General features: G+C 50.2%; 2 protein-coding genes across 8 annotated transcripts in view; one reads left to right on the forward strand and one right to left on the reverse strand.

Annotated features, from left to right (window-relative positions):
* Fam222b (family with sequence similarity 222 member B) overlaps positions 1–8,519 on the forward strand; it is a 76,228-nt gene extending 67,709 nt beyond the window's left edge. For 4 of the 5 annotated variants that reach the window (XM_047544817.1, XM_047544815.1, XM_047544819.1 and 1 more), the window contains one exon: positions 5,308–8,519. In XM_047544817.1, coding sequence (XP_047400773.1) covers positions 5,308–6,914 — 1,607 coding nt within the window. In that variant the 3' untranslated portion in view covers positions 6,915–8,519. The remainder of the gene's footprint in view (positions 1–5,307) is intronic. The other variant, XM_047544820.1, reaches the window with a different exon arrangement.
* Positions 8,520–10,544: 2,025 nt separating this feature from the next.
* Traf4 (TNF receptor associated factor 4) lies at positions 10,545–17,757 on the reverse strand. 3 transcript variants are annotated; one of them, XM_047544823.1, is made up of 9 exons: positions 17,463–17,589; positions 16,858–16,995; positions 15,444–15,548; positions 14,453–14,504; positions 13,781–13,885; positions 13,546–13,707; positions 13,303–13,464; positions 13,061–13,216; positions 10,545–12,822 (listed from the first exon to the last, which is right to left on the reverse strand). In XM_047544823.1, exons 3-9 carry the CDS (start codon positions 15,473–15,475, stop codon positions 12,190–12,192), a joined length of 1,302 nt encoding a protein of 433 aa, XP_047400779.1. In that variant the 5' UTR covers positions 15,476–15,548; positions 16,858–16,995; positions 17,463–17,589; the 3' UTR covers positions 10,545–12,189. The 3 variants fall into 3 exon arrangements, with proteins under 3 accessions (XP_047400779.1, XP_047400778.1, XP_047400777.1); XM_047544822.1 differs by lacking the exon at positions 16,858–16,995 and having other exon boundaries at positions 17,463–17,588; XM_047544821.1 differs by lacking the exons at positions 15,444–15,548; positions 16,858–16,995 and having other exon boundaries at positions 17,463–17,757.
* Between the last annotated feature and the right edge of the window lie 267 nt (positions 17,758–18,024).

An 18,024-nucleotide genomic window follows, 5' to 3' on the forward strand; every position in this document is an offset into this window, starting at 1 on the left:
GACAGGATCTTGCTAAGTTGCTTAGGGCCTCACTAAGTTGCTGAGGCTGGCCTTGAATTTGCAATCTTCCTGTCTCAGCCTCCTAAGCCTCTGGGATTACAGGCGTACACCACCATACCCAGCTAATTAAAAAAAAATATTATAGATGTTGACAGACCACATTTATTTATATGTGGTACTGAGAATCGAATCCAGTGCCTCACACATGCTAGGCATGTGCTCTACCACTAAGCCACAACCCCAGCCCCCAGGTAACTTTTAAAAAGTTTGAGACAGTGCCTTGCTAAGTTGCTCAGGCTGCTCCTCTTGCCTCAACCTCCCAGGTTACTGTGATGGAAGTACAGATGTGTGCTAACACATCCAGCTCTTTTTTATTTTTAATTTTTTAAGACGAGGGCATACTATGTTGCCCATGTTGGTCTCAAACTCCTGGGTGCTTAAGTAATCCTCCTGCCTCACCCTCCCAAGTAGCTGGAACTGTAGGCATGCACCACTGCACCCAGCCGTATATTTTCATTCATTCCTTAGTAATTGCATGTAAGAGACTCTTTTTCCTTCTTTCTTTTTTTCATTTTGGTACTGAGGATTAAACCTAGTGGCACTTTACTACTGAGCTATATTCCCAGTTTTTGGGGTTTTGTTTTGTTTAAATACAGTCTTGCTAAATTGCTTAGGGCCTCAGTAGATTTCTGAAGCTGCCACTGGGATTACAGGTGTTCACCACCATACCTATCTCTATTTTGTTTTGAGACAGTGTCTCACTAAGTGGTTTAGGGCCTTGATAAATTGCTGAGACTGGCCTTGAACTTGGAATCCTTTCGCTTCAGCCTCCAGGGTCACTGGGATTACTGGTTCTCTTATCTTTCTTTTAGGGATGAACCATAAAGGGTTTGTCATTTGCCTGAATCAGTGACTAGGCCAGAACTTACAATCTGATCAGTCTCAAAAGCCCGTGTTTAAAACACACTTGTCTGTTCCTCTCCATGCCATCCATGTCTTTTGGCCTTCACAATAGAGGTATAAGCAGAGTGATCTCTGTGGGGAAGAATGGACTCAAGATATTTTTCACTCCAGCTCCTGGACAAGACCACAGTGCTTTCTGCCACATTTAACTCAAGGGTCAGGGGTCTCATACTTGAGGTTTCCTTGATCAGTTTGCTTCATCCTAACTATGGGTAAACTCAGCCAAACCTGCTGTTCTTGAATAACTATTAACAGTTGCAGTTTCTGTTCATACAGTATTTTCTTATTCATTGAGTGTCTTGATATTAGTAGTTCTACAGAGTAGTAAAACAGGCATCATTTCTCTTGATTACTGAGACTCTCTAGGCAGATGATTAAGGACAGTGCTTGAATCTAGATCTCTAATCTTTTTCTAACCATGGATTCCCTATTTGCTATACTGCTTTATAGCTCTATGAATGATACCATTGCTACCAGATATTTAACTAAGTTTCTTACAGAACTATGGTATTCGTGTTGGCTATATAGAGGAATATTTTACAGAAGAAAGGTGCCAACATGCTTGTGTGGAACTGTGATAAGAAAGTTTTGAGAAAGAAACTGGATGTGGTTGAATGCTTCGGTAGTCTTAGCTACTCAGAAGACTCAAGTAGGAGTACCACTTGAGAGCAGGAGTTCAAGGGCAGCCTGAGCAACATAGTGAGACCCCATCTCAAAAAAAAAGGGAAGAAAGAAAAGTCACAGAGCAAGAAAGCTAAAACATACATGAAGCAGTAAACTCACTTTGAACCAGGCGTAGTAGTGCATGCATGTAATCCCAGCAGTTTGGGAGGCCGAGGCAGGAGGATCACAGATTTGAAGCCAGCCTCAGCAACTTAGCGAGGCTGTAAGCCACCTAGTGAGACCCTATCTCTAAATAAAAAATAAAAAGGGCTGGGATGTTGCTTGGTGGTTAAGCACCCTTGGGTTCAAACTCCAGTACCTGCAACCCACCCACCCCCCCCAAAAAAAAACCCCACTAATTATAATAAAAACATTTTTCTTATATTAATGGAATATCTATTGCATACCCAGCATTTTTCTGTGTATTTTTTTAAAAATTCATGAGAATGTCAAAAAAAACCCTTTGTGACCTAAGAATTCTACCCTGGATTGAATCCCTGGTACCAAAAAAAAGGTGGGGTGGGGTATGGTGTTTAAGCACCCCTGGGTTCAATTCCCCGGTACAAAAGGAAAAGAAAGAATGAAAAAAAAGAGACTCAGCAGACTGAAGCAGGAGGATTCCAAGTTTAAGGCCAGCCTGGGCAACTCACTGAGATACTGTCTGAAAATAAAAATGAAAGGACTGGGGTTGTAGCTTAGTTGGTAGAGCACCCCTGGGTTCAATCATTCCCCCTATACTGAGGGTGAGGGGAAAGAATCTGTAGCCTTGTGTGCACCTTCCCCATCTTTGTTTTTTTTTTATTTCTGATTGTTTCATTTGACTGCCCTTTTTACCACTGTCAGCATCAGTGAAGGTAGGGCAAAGAGAACTGATCGATATTGTTAAATATCCTTTCCATACTCCTGAATGAGACCAGGCTGCCCTCTTTCCTGTCATAGAGAAAACCAACCTGAGAGTTGGTACTGACTTGGAAGAAAGGAACTCCTACTCAAGAAACTACTTATTGTACCTTTGTCTCCTAGTTGCATTTCAAGGAGATAAGCCCACCTACATGTATATAGTATCAGAAACCCAGAGGGAGACCTGTATTTCATGTCTGAACTAATACCCAGCAGCTTCTTTCATTCCTCAACTGAGCCCCTCTTGTCCAGCCAGGTAGTGCCTATACTAATAGTGTCCACTTCAGGTAAGGCACAGTGCTAGGATTATCTCATGATTCTGACCGTCAGACTCTTATATTCAGTGACTGACCAGGGCAATTTCTGCTAAAATTCTGGTGCCTTGAGTTTAGGGACTAGTTCTTGGTGATCCCAGACTTGTTTTTTTGTTTTGTTTTGTTTTTGTTTTTGTTTTCTTTTAATAATATTCTTGTCCAGGAGATTGTAAGAAGGGTCAGAAAATAATCCCTGTGAATGGTGACTGAAGCCGATTTAGGGTCAGTGTCTTATAAGAAATGACAGAACTGAAACCCTGCTTTTAGGGTTTTATACTCTGATCAGATAATGCTGCCTTGTGGATAAGAGATTTCTGGGCCTCCCCACCTCCCCCTTCTTCCTGCCCTCAGTTGTCACCATCAGTTGTTGTTGTTTTGTACTATAGGTTGAATCCAGAGGCACTGCCACTGAGTTACATCCCCAACCCTTTTTATTTTTTGAGACAGGGTTTCACTAAGTTGCTGAGGCTGGCCTGGAACTTGTGATCAATCTGTTGATCATCCTGTGTCAGCCTCCTTAGCTGCTGGTATTCCAGGCATGTGCCATCAAACGTAGCCTTTTTTTTTTTTTTTTTTTTTGTACCAGGTATTGAACATAGGGGCACTTAACCACCGAGCCAAATCCCCAGCCCTTTTTTATATTTTATTAGAGGCAGGGTCTCCATGAATTGCTTAGGACCTCAGCCTCCCAAGTTGCTGGGATTATAGGTGTGTGCCATTGCACCTGGCACATTTATCTTTTAATGACCATCCCCAAAGCAGATATTCACAAACATTTATTTCATTTATGCATGAGTGTCTATTCTGTCCTCAGCAAGTAAATCATGTCCTTAAATATATAGGAATCATCTACTAAATAGTGTCCAGACATTGTGCCAATATTTGAAAGAAGACATTTTCCTTTCTGTATTCTCTTTTTTCACTTAGTACTATCTTTTTGAGCATGAGACCAAATTTCTCTGACCCTCCTAAACTTGAGCTTTCTTTTCCTGCTTTGGAGAGCAGCAGTTTCTAAGCACTTGTTGCCAGCTAACCAGCAATGTCACCAAACATAAGCAGTTGTGCCCTTTTCCATCTAAGACACTCACTAGTTTGCTGTTGTTCCAGTTGATGCCTAGTGACTTGAATGGGGTCTCTCTTGGGCCAAGGCCAGCTGAGACCACAAACTGGGCATTCAGCACATGAGTCCTTGATCTGTCCTGGCTACCTTCTGCAGGGAGGAAATAGGGAGGGAGTCAACTAGCTGAGCCCAGGCCCACAGCCAAGCACTTTCCTTCTCCTTTGGGCAGTCTGTGTACTTTCTCATTCAGCAAGCATTTATTAAGCACCTTTTATGTATACTCAGGGGAGAACCCTCCTCTGAGAGAGGGAGCACAGAGCAGAGACCCCTTGCAGGAGCCAGGCATCCTTAAAGAGCTATTGTCCTGGGAACCTTTTCCTTTTTGGAAGCGCTACATCCGCTGGAGCCCCCTGATGGGATGCGCTGGGAGATGGGAACAAAGAGACTGTTAACATTAATGAGGCACATTGAGTGGGTATTTCCGCAGTCTCCAAGTAAAGGCAGGTTTTCCTCTTTTGGAAAGTGACAGTTGCAATGGACCAAGAACCGGCTATTTTTGGCTCCCAGGACTTAAAGATGCTCTGAATCCTTTCTTCTCATTTCCCTCCCTGCTGCCCTGTCATTTATTATCACCCTCCACATAGCAATAAATAAAGTCTTTTGATCTTCACCCAATAAGGCACAGAGTAAACTGTAAACAAAAGTGAACTTGTGACATGTGGATGAGGAAGAGATGTTGACAGCTTCTTCCTGTACTTCTGAAAAAGAAGCATCCTGTCAGCTGTGCCAGATGGCACGTCTACCCATAGATATGGCACCCCAGCTACCAAGGAAGGCACAAGGGAAAGTCAGTGCCTCACTGGCCACTGCATACTGAAGAGTAGCCACTCTGGGTACCCTTCTTGACCAGAGTATTATAGGAAGGGTTTTGAGCATTCCTGACATGCTACTCTGCTTAGAACCTTCAACCCCCACACCAGCTTCAGCTGGTAGGAACTTAAGAGTTCCATGTAGGGGAAGAACTCTTAGTTACCTCTATGAGAATTGATCAAGTTCTGGCTCTTCAAGATATAAGTCTTGGAAAGTTGCTTTGCAGTTTTGATCTTTGGTTATTTCATTTATAAAATGGGTACATGATAGTACTTACCTTCTCCAACAATGGTGAGGATCATTGAGATAACTTTTCACTTAGCACAAGGCCTGTCTGGCCCACTGTACAAACATACTAAATGTCAGCAGTGCTTGAGATTGTGAGGGCTGAGGCCGAATCTGCAATGAAGGCTACAGATGACACGTAATCCCCACTCCTATCCCAGAACCTCAACAGGGGAGTCTAGAAGGGCTAGTTGGCTTGGCACTGATGAGCTCCCTCCCTCTTTGCTCTCCTTCCCCTCTCTTTCTCTCTAGGGGACACTACACAGAAAATGAGAACTGCTCACTATCCCACCCCAGCCGAATTGGATGCGTATGCTAAGAAGGTCGCAAACAACCCACTGACTATAAAAATCTTCCCCAACAGTGTGAAGGTTCCCCAGCGGAAACACGTTCGTCGTACTGTGAACGGCCTCGACACATCAGCCCAGCGCTACAGCCCCTACCCGACTCAGGCTGCCACCAAGGCAGGCCTGCTTGCCATTGTCAAAGTGCCAGCCAAAAGCATACTCAAGGACTTTGACGGCACCCGAGCCCGGTTACTCCCTGAGGCCATCATGAACCCCCCAGTGGCACCCTATGCTACTGTGGCACCAAGCACTTTAGCCCATCCCCAGGCCCAGGCTCTGGCCCGCCAGCAGGCCCTGCAGCATGCACAGACCCTGGCCCATGCCCCTTCCCAGACGCTGCAGCACCCTCAGGGTATTCCGCCACCACAGGCGCTGTCTCACCCTCAGAGCCTCCAGCAGCCTCAGGGCCTGGGCCACCCTCAACCCATGGCCCAAACCCAGGGCTTGGTCCACCCTCAGGCCCTGGCTCACCAGGGTCTCCAGCACCCCTCCAATCCCTTGCTGCATGGAGGCCGGAAGATGCCAGACTCAGATGCCCCCCCGAATGTGACCGTGTCTACCTCAACTATCCCCCTTTCAATGGCGGCCACCCTGCAGCACAGCCAGCCCCCGGACCTGAGCAGCATCGTGCACCAGATCAACCAGTTTTGCCAGACGAGGGCAGGCATCAGCACTACCTCAGTGTGTGAGGGCCAGATCGCCAACCCCAGCCCCATTAGTCGCAGTCTGCTCATCAATGCAAGCACTCGGGTATCAACCCACAGCGTCCCCACACCAATGCCTTCATGTGTGGTCAATCCCATGGAGCACACCCATGCGGCTCCAGCCGCATTGCCTGCCACAGGTCCTGTCAACTTGCCCACAGGCATCTCTCGAGCCCCCACTGGCTACCCTAGCGACCTCAAGCCAGTTTCCTGGAACCAGCACCAGCTGGCCCACCTACAGCAGATGTGCAGCGAGGCTGGTGGGACACCAGCCCCTGGCCTGACAGGCAAGCATGCAGCAGGACGAGAGTTGGCAGGGCCTGGCTTTGTGGGTAAGGCCCCTGCCTACCCGCAGGAACTTTGCCTGGCACAGTCATTCCATCTGAAGCCACCCCTGGAGAAACCAACCCCATCCCCACCAGTCAACGGTCTGGCAGCCCCACTGGCTTACCCCAATGGTCACTACTTCCAACCCCTGTGGAACAACATTCTGCCCACTCCCAATAGCGACAGCTCGGGGTCTCAGGACCTTGCCATGCCGTTCCACGGTGGGCAGCCTGCAGGTGCACCCCTCGACTGTGCGGCAGCTCCTGGGGCCCACTACCGAGCAGGGACTGGGGGCGGTCCAGTGGCAAGCCAGAACAGCTTGATGCAAACAGTGGATTACCTGAGTGGGGATTTCCAACAGGCCTGCTTCCGAGAACAGAGCCTGGCCATGCTGAGCAAGGCCCACCGAGCCCCTGGCAGCCGAGCCCCTGATCCCACAGATAGTCGAAGTCTTCATATTCAGCACCCGGGATATAGATAGGGAGCCATGGTGCCCTCCTTAAGCAACACATCATACATTGCCCTTCTAGGTTTAGTCTTACTTTTAAGTAATTGGATAGTTTTAAAGTTTCATTGCTCCAATGTGATCATTCTTAGACATCTAAGGAAGGGAACTTGACAGGATCTAATTAGAAGAAGGGGTCCTCTTATGCCCCTTTGAGCAACTTTCATTTTCATGTTAACAACGTATCCCTAGCCCCCAGGATTTATCATCTCCACCCCCTGCCTATCAGTCTGTCTTCGCCTTGGCCATTTCCCACCAACCTCCTACCATCTTTTCCTGAATCTCTGCTTGTTTCCCCTTGGGACTGAGGTGTGACTAAGGGAAGGGGCCTTAGGCCCCTAAGCTAGGCCTTTCTCTCTCTTTAGGACTAATAAGTCAGACTTTGCAAGTGCTCTGGAAGCTCAATCCTTACTCACCCAAAGATCTCAAATCAAAAGTGACCCGGTATTCATCTCCTCCCCACTGCTTACTCTTACTCAAGGCTTTGTTTTGTGTTTAAATTGCTTCCTGTAACCGCTGCACTTGTCTCTGTCTTTGCCACACTGGACTCAAGGCCATCCTGAAGGTATTCGGCCATAGTCTTGCTACATGGAGAAAAATCTTTGTATTGACATATTTTTTCCTGACTTTGCTTCCAGACCTGTAGAAATTCAGTGGCCATCTGGCATACACAAGATCCCCTTGTCACTGTTGCCTCTCTCCTAACTTAACTGTGTCCTTATTTCCTACCTTCTCTCCCCACCTCAGAAAAGCAAAACAAAAAACTACCTTACTTGAGGAATTAGGTAGGTAAGGGATGATCACATTGGAGTTTGAAATTAAAAACACCAAAAAAAAAAAAAAGAAAAAAAAAAAAAGAAAAAAAACTTAAAATGCATTTGGTTCTCTCTACACTGGCTAAGAATATTGTTCTACACTGTAAGTTTTAAATGTCATGTTTCTGTATGAATGTAGTGTGGGTTTGAGTAGCATTGTGTATGAGTGGCCCCACAGGTACATTCATCCTCCTAATCACCTCCTTTGCAGCCCCTCAGTTTAATGAAGAAAGGAGAGAAAAGAAAAAACAAACAAACAAACACAAAGCCTTAAGCTCTTTTAATTCTTCCTTAACCAAATGAGCATGGTTCTAACCACTGTAGATGGGCTTATATTAGAAACAGTCCCTCCTACCACAGTCCATTCTCAGAGCACCCCATGCTCAACACATCTCATTCCCAAGTGACAATTAGTGGCTAGAAACTTAACGCTTTTCTGTAACTTTAAACTTAGATTGTTTTGTTGTTAATTTTTGCACCCGTCTTCTGTTAAAGATGCACAGTGGGCTTTAAAAACAACAACAACAACAAAAAATACAAAACAAGCCCTTACCTTTTCTCCTGTCTCTGGGGAATGTGAGCTGATATTTAAGATTTTGGGTTCTTTTTACTATCCACTGTTCCTTAGCCAGAAATTCTCTAGTGATCTGAAGCAATGTGACTAAAGACCAGTTTCTAAATTATGTGTTGGCAAGTTGCCTTATATTTAAAAAGAAAAAAAAAAAAAAAAAAAAGGAAAAAACTGCCTGATTGTGTTATGCCAAATGATAGCAACATGAAGTCCTAATTTATTGTTCCCGATTGTTTTCCTACTGTCTGTGTACACTGGTACCCCTCTGTACCTGAGTCCTCAGGAGCCCCTGCAGCTTCTGGTGGATGCCTTCTCCCCAGGTGTTGGCCACTGTCTCACCCAGGGCCACCTTCCAGTCCTGCTTTTCTGAGTCAAGTTTAAAGAGCACTGCTGTTTCCCCTTATCTCGCTTGATTTCCAAATCAGATATTCTTGCTGTAACCCCTTCCCCATGCGTTTCCCCAAAAGGTGAGCTGCCATTGTAGGAAACTGGACCAGACACCAACTTGGGGGCTTTAAGTCAAATAACCTCAAACCCATTTCTTCCTGTGTAGGGGTGCAAGTCTCTGAAGCTCTCACTCCCACCCCTAGTCTGCATGGAAAATGTACTGTGATTTCCCCATCCCCAACTAATTACCCTTGGCCTTTGGTGTGAGATGTTTCCTAGTTCAACCTGAGTCCCCTGCTCCTCTGCCAGCCAACCCCCAACCAGCAATAAGGGTCCAAGCCAGGGCCTCCTATCCACACTCCCTGCCTCCTATCCATACATCCCATGCCACCCCCTAGGGAATACCTGGATTTCCCACTCTATATCCACATACTGTAGCATTCATTCTCCATCTCTCACCTCACCTGTGGTGGTTTATGGGTGTGATGGGGTTTTTAAGATTATTATAAACCAGTAAAAAGAAAAAACTCACCTTTTGACCTTGTTCTATTCGTTTAATGTGAATGTTTGAGGTGATTTTTTCTTGTATCAGTTTCTACATGTCTCCCTACTTGTGCTGGTGATACTGGGGTCCTATATTTATTCCATTCAAACCCTCTCCATTTAGCCCAGGCCACATGCTGTGGCGACTGGCCTAGGTAGACAGTTGAGTAAACCCTTGAGGGCTGAACTGGCAGCCCTTTGCCTGGGATGGGCTGCTACGGCCTGTGAAATTTGATGGGTAAGTATGGTTTACCCAAAGGGTCCTGCCACATTCACTGCAGGGCCATGAGTTGTTAAGAAATGGAGATCTGGTTTGCCCATAAGTGAACCAAAAAAATTTTAGGCCTTCTCCCTCTCCTCTCTGCTTCAGCATTGGAATTTCTGAGGAGCTGACAGAGGTACACGTAATAGGTGCTGTAATCTGCAACATGAAAGCTCCTTTGGTGAATTAAATTTTCTCATGTTTACTATTAGCGAACTTTACCTCATTTATGTCCAAGGGGGTAAAAACCACTGTGGGGTTACAGGCAGTGGTGTAAATGCCAGGCTTTACAATTTAGCAAGGCCCTGTCTCAAAAACTCTGGGAATGTAGCTTAGTGATGAGTGCTTACATAGCATGCATCAGATCCTGAGCTCAGTCTCCAGTACGAAAAAGTGCTTTGCCCCCCTTACTCCTCATGCTACCCTAAGTCCTCATTTTCACATGAGCCTGCAGTCTACCCAGAGTGGTATGGAGCTAAGCAGTAAGGTAGGTGAGCCCAGTTCTGTGTCTACAGTGATTGCTGGACTGAGAACTTGGAGAGTTCAGCTGAACCACACTATAATGCAAAACCTGGCCCAAGTTCCACAAATAATGACTGGCATTGGAGTGAGAGCCAGGTCTGCCAGGCTGATTGTAGGGGTCAACTGCATGATTTGTGGAGGCTGTATTTTATATGAATACGCCCTTCCTGGAATCATGCAGTGTGTCCTGGCAGCAGGAGACACCCAACTTTGATTCAGTCTGTCTAGTTTCTCTTGAGATGCTGGAGGGGTAGTTTCACCTGTTGCCTGGTGGAGACATTTTCTCTGCTATGGTTTTCCCTACCAGTTTCCAGATATCACTGTAATAAAGATGGTCTGTCTCATGAGGGACTACCTCTACTTCCTCAGCTAGGGTCCCAACTCTCAGTAGTGTGAACTGTACCTTCTTTGAAAAGATGACTAGAGGAGAGGTCCCAGGCTCTGGCTTATTCCTTTCCTGTCACCTGATAAAGGGCCTGCCTTTTTTTTTTTTTTTTTTTTTTTTATAACTTCACCCTCTGTGTGGGGAAAAAAATAGTCCTTTAACTTTTCTTTAGTAGGTAACAGTTTCCAGGCTAGACAAGATGTCTTTTTAAGGCAGTTTTGATTAGTTTATTTAATCATTACAACAAAATCTAGATGTGAGCAGAATTCATTCTACCATAGTGATGTCCCATGTAGCTAAGAAACTTGACAAATGCAAGCCCAAATCTATTGCCAAAATTGGAGCTATACTTCCAGATATTGCTGGAGCTTAAAACAATCCAGGGGCTGGAGTTGTAGCTCAGTAGGGCATATGTATAGCATATACAAGACCCTGAGTTGTATGTCCAGCACTAGGGGAAAAAGAAATCCAGCCCTGTCCCAGACCAGTTGAAGGAGCACTGATGAATCAATTCACATCTCTGTTCCTAGCTGGTGAAATGTGGATAACTGCAGGTGCCCACTGAGGCCTATGTGAAAAATGAGAGATGGACAAGAAAGTCTGGATGCCTTGTACATCTTAAAGGCTCCTCTACTCAGCCTAGTCCCTGGGTGTAGGCTGGGCTTCAGTTAGATTTAACATTCATTAAGCACCTACTCTGTTAGGAACATATACTCTCATTAACTTCACTAAAGCCTGCTTAAGAGGCCCTTTTACTATGATGTAAAATTTGCTGTACAAAAGAATTACTGCACATGAAGTTCTTGGCAGTGTCTAACAAGAAGGTACTAAATGAATGGCAGTTGTCAGCCAGAGCCAGGCTTGACACAACTTGGAGCCAGAGGATCACAAGTTCAAGGCCGGCCTCGGCAACTTAGACCCTGTCTGTAAAAGTAAGAGGCTATGGGGTGTAGCTTATTAATAAAGTGCCCCTGGGTTCAGTCCCCAGTACCAGGGGCATGGGGCTGGGGCTTGCTTAGGGCATAGCACTCATTTTGCAGTGAGTTATGGAGTAGGGACTCCAGTCATCCTGTACCTCTCCCATTTAACCACCAGGAGGTAGCGACAGCTCTCCAAAGCCTGTTGCAGTTCTCTTACCCACCAGAGGGCAGCCCAGCAGGGCAATTGATTTCGGGGTCATAGTGGCAACACTTCTCTCAGTGGTCCTTTGCATTGTAAGCCCCAACCTCCCAGGGCCTTAACCAACCCAGAGGAGACAGGCTGGAACCAAGTTAATAAATACAATCCAGGATTTATTAAAAATCAGGGCTCCCCTGTTGTGCCTTCCTGGCGCTAAGTAAATAAATAACCAGAAGGGACACAGTTGGGGAAAGAAGAAAAATCAATCTCAAGACAGATTCTTTTAACTACCCCTCCCTTTCCCAACCCCTCCCTATGGCTCTTGGGACATAGCACCTAAGCAGGTGCTCAGTCCAGGTAGAATGTGGCCGGCACCAAGGCATACCTGCCCTGCCCAGGAGGGGAGACAGTCCCTGGGATCACTTGTTTCCAGCCCTTGATAACCCAGAGACCTGCTCCCCACAGAGGCCAGGGCTGAAGCACCAGTTGGAGGCACCTGAGGGTGGTAGTGGTAGGGGGAGAACAGGGTTAACAACCCAGGCAGCATAAGCAGCTGAAAGGGGGTCCGGCCCCCTCTCCAGGTTCAACCAGTGCCTGACAAGTCATGTCCCATCCCCCTTCTCCCCTTGAGCCTGCCAGTTCTGCACTCAGCTGAGGATCTTCCGGGGCAGTTCAACGGAGGCACGGATGAAAACTGCATCATCCCGCACATAGTTTCGCTTTCGGATATCCTGGTGGGAGATGAACTTGGGGTATCCAAAGCCCAGAGAACTCTCATCCAGGGAGCCTCGCCAAGTGCCTGGCTTTTGGAAATTCTTCCAGTTTGGGTCAGGGTGGAAGGTCTCAGTGACATGCTGTGGCTTAGCCAGCCCTGGATCACTCTGATCCAGCAGGGAGAAAGTGACACGACGGGCAAAGGGCCACTCAAGGAGATTGTCAAAGGCTCCTGGCAGCACACGAATGTAGAGAGAGAGATGTGTGCCCTCACCACTGCCGTTGCCATTGAGGAATGCAGACACCTGTAGCTTGTAACCATACTTATGTGTGTAGAAGGCTGGGCTGAAGCACTCGAGGTTGGGCTTGGCCTTGGCCTCTTGTAGCCGCCGCCCATAGCTGCCAATCTTCCAGATGAGCACACCATCACAGCCTACTGATAGTTCCTCCAGCTCTCGACGAAGCTCCTGCAGCTCCTGCCGCTGCCGGCTCACCAGGGCACACATCATAGCCAGATGTGGTTTCACACTCTCCTCCACGTGCCGCGCCATTGCCAGCTTAGGGCACTGTTGGCAAAGCCCCAGGCGATGAGAGAAGGGAGGAGTGTTACCAAAAGGGGAAGGGGTTCAGGGGTGGCAGGCACCCAACTCTGCATGAGGAAGACAGGGTGCTAGGAAGAACCTGGAGCTGGCCAGCAGGGGGAAGGACCACAAAGAACTAAACTGCCAGGAAACCTAGCTTTCATCTAGGACTTCATGGGCTAAAGACAGGCAGACAGGCTGACAGGAAAAAGGGGCATCTTACCCTGTGCTTGCAACCAGAGTCTTTGAATGGGCATAGCACCAAGGCAGTACTACAGCTGTCCTTCAGATGATTCGGCAGGTCCTCCCGAGCCACAGTGCCTACGCCACATTGGTTGGGGCAGGGCACTGGCAGCCTTGGGCACTGGTATTGGTGGCTCTGGGACCACAGAGGCAGAGACACCAGTCAATAGACTGACACCCCTGTCTTCTGCCCCGCAACCCACAGCTCAGGAAAGGCCTTACCTGGATGGTGTCAAAAACGAACTCCTTTGTGCAATAGGTACAAGGCTGGGTGCGCTTGGGGCACTCAGAAGTGGCATGCTGGGCCAGTAGTCGCCGCATCATGCGGGCACCACACTTGTTCTCACAGTACACACTCTCTTGGGGGCACATGCCCTCATGGCTCTGTGGAGATGACAGAGGAGTTGAATTAAGGATGCGTGGGCCCCCTTCACCCTCCCTTCACCCTCAGGGGGGTTCACCCACCTCATAGGCTTCCCCACTGAAGTCACAACCACAGAACTCGCACTTGAGGCGCCGCTTGGGGCAGTCATGCTGCAAGTGTGCAGGCAGATCACGGCGACTCAGCTTGGCAGGGCAGCGATTGGGGCAGGGGATTACATTGAAGCTGCAGGTATTCAGGTGGCCCTGGTGGGAAGGACTGCAGTCAGTGCCTGCCAAGGGAGGGGTGGGTAGTTCCAACCCCACAACAGAACCTCACCTGTAAATGTCGAAGTGGCCCACTCCAGCGGCAGCCCTCCTCACTGTGGATGCACCGGATGGGCAGGCCAAGCACCTGGACCTCCAGCTCTGGGTCTGGGTAGATCTGGGGGCAAGAATGGGGAGAACTGGCCAGGGTCAGAACCTATTGCAAACCCCAAGTCTCACCCCACTCTCTACCCCCAGATTCTTGGCTCCTCTTAGAGCCAGTAACAGCCTCTCTTGGGCTATTTGCTGCTCTGTGGCCCAGGATAAAGGGCACAGCAGGTGGTGTCTGCTTTGCTGTTGGATCCTAGGGTCCCCAAAGTGCCTTTGGCGCCCTTTGGAGAGAGTCAATCAGCCTGTTCCAGGCTGTAGCCCCCCACTTTTGCTTCCTTCCCCTTTGATAGAGTAGTCTTGGCCCTCAGCCACAGGTCTAACTTGCCACCGGAAAGGGAAGGAACACTTCTCAAGCACACAGAGCAGCTCTGTGCACCCCCATAGGCTGGGCATTGTGCCTGCTCTCCAGGGCAAACACAGGCCTCCGTTTGCAAACTGGCCTGGTGGGAGAGAACAGGCTACCTTTGTGGGGGCACGCGATTCTGAGATTCTGGGTTGACACTGGCCCTGAGCCCACTGGCTGCCAGCAAGTTCCAGCCTCCCCCAAGGGCATCAGCCCATATCTGGAACTCACCTTGGCATAGTCCAGGGGAAGTTGGTCCTCTGGGCATTTGAAGACTCCTTCACTGAAAAGGAGAGAGGGCAGTGTCAAAGTTCTTCATTATGGGAAGGGAGATCCCTGAGCCCCACCCCCTCAACCAGGGCAGCCTCCCTCCCTCACCAGACCGGTTCCCAACCAGCCACAGCTGAGACAATGGGATAAGCAAAGGCCTGAGGGGACCCACTTCTCTAAGGTCCCAGAAGACCCCAGCCCTAGTCCTGGGAAAGGGGGTTCAGGGCCCAGTGAAGGCAGAGACAGCTGCTTCAGACAGTACTTGACCAACAGGTGGCAGCTGGCACCCCCTCCCTAGATGGCAGCTGGACTGGGAAAAAAAAAACTGCCCAGCTGCCCCCTCCCCCCGGGGTGATTTTTATTGGCTGAGGAGAAGCTAATGGGGAGGGTGAACAGGGATGGGCTGAGATTAAGTGCCAGGGCTACCCAGCCCCCATGAAGGTGCCAGGCCAAGAACCAGGGCAAAGGTCAGATTGGGGCCACTTATGCCATCCTTCCCCTGCTCTTTTGAGGGTGTGTCTCCTAAAGGAAAAGGGAGGAAAGACAAGCTCCTTGGCACTGTGTTTACCTTCCCACCCAGTCCTTACCACCTGCCAGAGGAGGTCTAGAATGTCCTCATTTACAGGTGAAAGAACACATCCTCATAGATGAAGCAGCACCCAAATATGTCCATTTGTTTCGGCAGCCCAGATAGGCTCTACTACACCACAATGCACAGACACGAGCAGACTGGGTAAGCCAAAATGTCTGGGCAAGTACAGCCAAGACTCAGGTCGAAGCTGTCCAGGCTTCTGACCCACCCTCTTTTCAGCTGCCACTTTCTCCACCAATCCCTACCTAACTGTTAGCACTCAAGGACCCTGGTGGCACACTTCCTGCAGCATGCCCTTGCCGACCCCAGCCAAGACCTGTCATACATGCCTGGCATGGCCCAGGCAGTACAAGGGCTCACCCAGCAGGACTGAAGGCCCTCAGGCATGGCATTCCTGGCAGGTCTGAGTCAGGTAGGTGGGAGGCAGGCAGCCATCAAGGGGGAAGCAGAGGCCTCACAGCAACCCTGTTTTAAAAGCACTTTCCAGGGCCTGGGCAACCCCATGCCTCAGGTGCCCAGAATTTCTAGCACCCACCTCCTCCCTTACTCCACTACCACTGGCCGTGCCACCAATGACAAGAACAATATGTGCCCAGCCTTCCTAGCCAACCAGAGTAATGGCCCCAGCAGGAATAGGGAAAGAAAGAGGGGTGGATGAAGGGGGAGGGGTCCACTTGGCTGATTCAGGAATGTGCTGACTTAGTGGTTTTGGAGACAGGGACTAAAGCAAGTCCCTAGGCTTCAGGAAGAAGCTTACCCTGCAGCTTGGGGCCCAGCCAGGACAAAGGTTTGTCCAGGGCTATGGACAACCTAGCTTGTAGAGTATAAGTGATGACCTGGGGAAGAGCCTGCCCAACCACCTCTTCCCTTCAGAAGCCTGGGCAGTGGAGCTCCCGGCGCTGAGGGAAGCGGGGTAGCAGGGACAGAGGCTGTTCTTGGCTGTGCAGTGGAGGCCCAGGCCCAGGGGAGAAGACAGGATGGGGGGAGGGGACTGTGGGAGAGGAAGAGGGGATTTCCGGGAGGGGGAGGGGCAGAAGCAGCAGAGAGGGGGCAAAGAAGTAGGTGGGGAGGGAGGGAAATGGGTCTGACAGTCCCCACCCCCCTCTCCTCCCCTGGCTAGAATCACAGTTAAGGGTGGGTCATCTGGAGGGGGCTGGCTCAGCTGGCCTCATCTGGAAACCAGAGGGCTGGGGAAAGGCTGCGGAGACAATGGGCCCGGTGTGTCTGTAGGGGAGCTAAGTGTGTACACCACAGGGAGAAGGGAGGGGGTAAAGGAGGAGGGGGCAGCACAGCAGTTTGTGCAGGAGCATATGTGAGGGCAGGAGTTGAGAGGCTGTGGGGAACAGAAAACAAAGGGCCTGCTGAGATTTCCGCCAGCCAGGGGCTGCGGGAGAGTAGAGGTTTGAACTGCAGCCGGAGCCCCAGACATGCTCTCCCTGTCTGGGCCCCTCAACACAGCAAGCAGCCTCCGGAACAGTGGCTGATCCCTGAGCTCCCAGGGCACGACCTAGCCAGGAGACCCCACGCTCCCTCACTTCCTCTCCCCACACCCTAGTCTGATCAGTTTCCCGAGTGGGCAGGTTAGATTCCAGTTCGCGCAGGGCGCCCAGAAACTTGATGGATGCCCGAGACACAGGAAGTGCCCTGGGTCCTGAGAGGGCAGGGAGCGTTCAGCAGGCATTCTGGGGTCGACCCCCTCCTTAACGTTGTACTGACCACCCGCCATACTCAAGACCCCCGGCACGAGAGGGAATAGACACCCAATGACACCCACTTCAGGGGAGGGTTGTAGCATCACAATGCCCCCTCCATTGTGTGATCACAAGTAGCCCAGGCTTGAATCACAATTAAGCCTTCGACTGTGTGACCCTGGGCAAGTCGAGGTCTTTCTTTGAATCTCTGGTTTCATCATCTGTGAAATGGGAGAACAATAGCGACCGGTCTCTGAGAGCCCGAAGGATCACCAGAAATTGGAGCGATGAACTCTCCAAAGGCTTAAAGTGCAGCGTGGGAGAGAAGGTTTTGTCCTCCTCTTCCTTGAAGGTTTCAAAGTTCAAGGATGAGGCCGTCCCTCTCAGGTGAGGGGGAAGGGCCGGCCAACAGGTCAGGAAAGGCGTCTTTCCATCTCCGCCTGGCTGGGAGGCAGAGTTTTTCCCACCTGGCGTCGGGTTGTGGGGACCAGGGACCCTACGGATGAGTGCATGTGGTCCTCCCCTGGGATCTGACGACATCGCCGTCCTGTGACGTCACGGTGGGCGCCCCTGAGGTCACTGGGCCGCGGCGTAGACAAAGGCCCGGCGTGCTTCGGGCCTGGGCCCCTCCCCATGCAGTTCCCTCCCTCTCCGCCACCGGTGGTCCCTGGATGCCCCCAAGCCGCACCTGAGGAATTCCTGCAGGCAAGTGTCGCAGAAACGGTGGCCACAGGTAGAAACCTGCACGGGCTCGCGCATGGGCTTCCCGCACAGAGGGCACAGCAGTCGCCGCTTGGGCTTCTCCAGGAACTTGTAGTCGAAGCCGGGCATGGCGGGCGGGCGAGCGGCGGGCACGGGCAAGCGGGGCCGGGCACGCGGCGGCCCCACAGCCCGCGCCTCGCTCCGGCCGCGTTCGCGGCTCCGGGCGGCGCCGACTGGCAGCCGCGGCCAAAGCCCGGCCTGCGAGCCCGCCCGCCGGAAGAGGGGGAGGAGCCACGCCCGCGCGGTCCTAGTGCCTGGCCTGTCGGGTGCCCCGCCCACACCTCGCGCCTTCGTTCTGGGGGTTTGATGTGACTAGACTCGCCCTGGGGCTACGAACGTAAGCCGGGCTCGCCCACTCCCGAAACATGGGCTTCTTTCCCTTAGCACGAAGCTCCCTTCCTCCCAGGCGCTGGGTTGAAGCACAGGGCCCGAGGGGACGTGGGGTTGTGCTACAAAGGTTGAGTTTCCGAAGGCCACAGCTGGCCCTC

This window comes from Sciurus carolinensis, chromosome 3 (genome assembly GCF_902686445.1).
Source record: "Sciurus carolinensis chromosome 3, mSciCar1.2, whole genome shotgun sequence".
Lineage (NCBI taxonomy): Eukaryota > Metazoa > Chordata > Mammalia > Rodentia > Sciuridae > Sciurus > Sciurus carolinensis.

Bases quoted from the DNA above. Each gene is read 5' to 3' on its own strand.
- Traf4 (XM_047544821.1), bottom strand. From the start codon at position 17,605: ATGCCCGGCTTCGACTACAAGTTCCTGGAGAAGCCCAAGCGGCGACTG. The intron at 14,505-17,462 runs GTGCGGCTTGGG...TCTCCTTTTCAG, and splicing joins TGCCTGCAGGAATTCCTCAG to TGAAGGAGTCTTCAAATGCC. The intron at 13,465-13,545 runs GTGGGTGAACCC...TCATCTCCACAG, and splicing joins TCAGTGGGGAAGCCTATGAG to AGCCATGAGGGCATGTGCCC.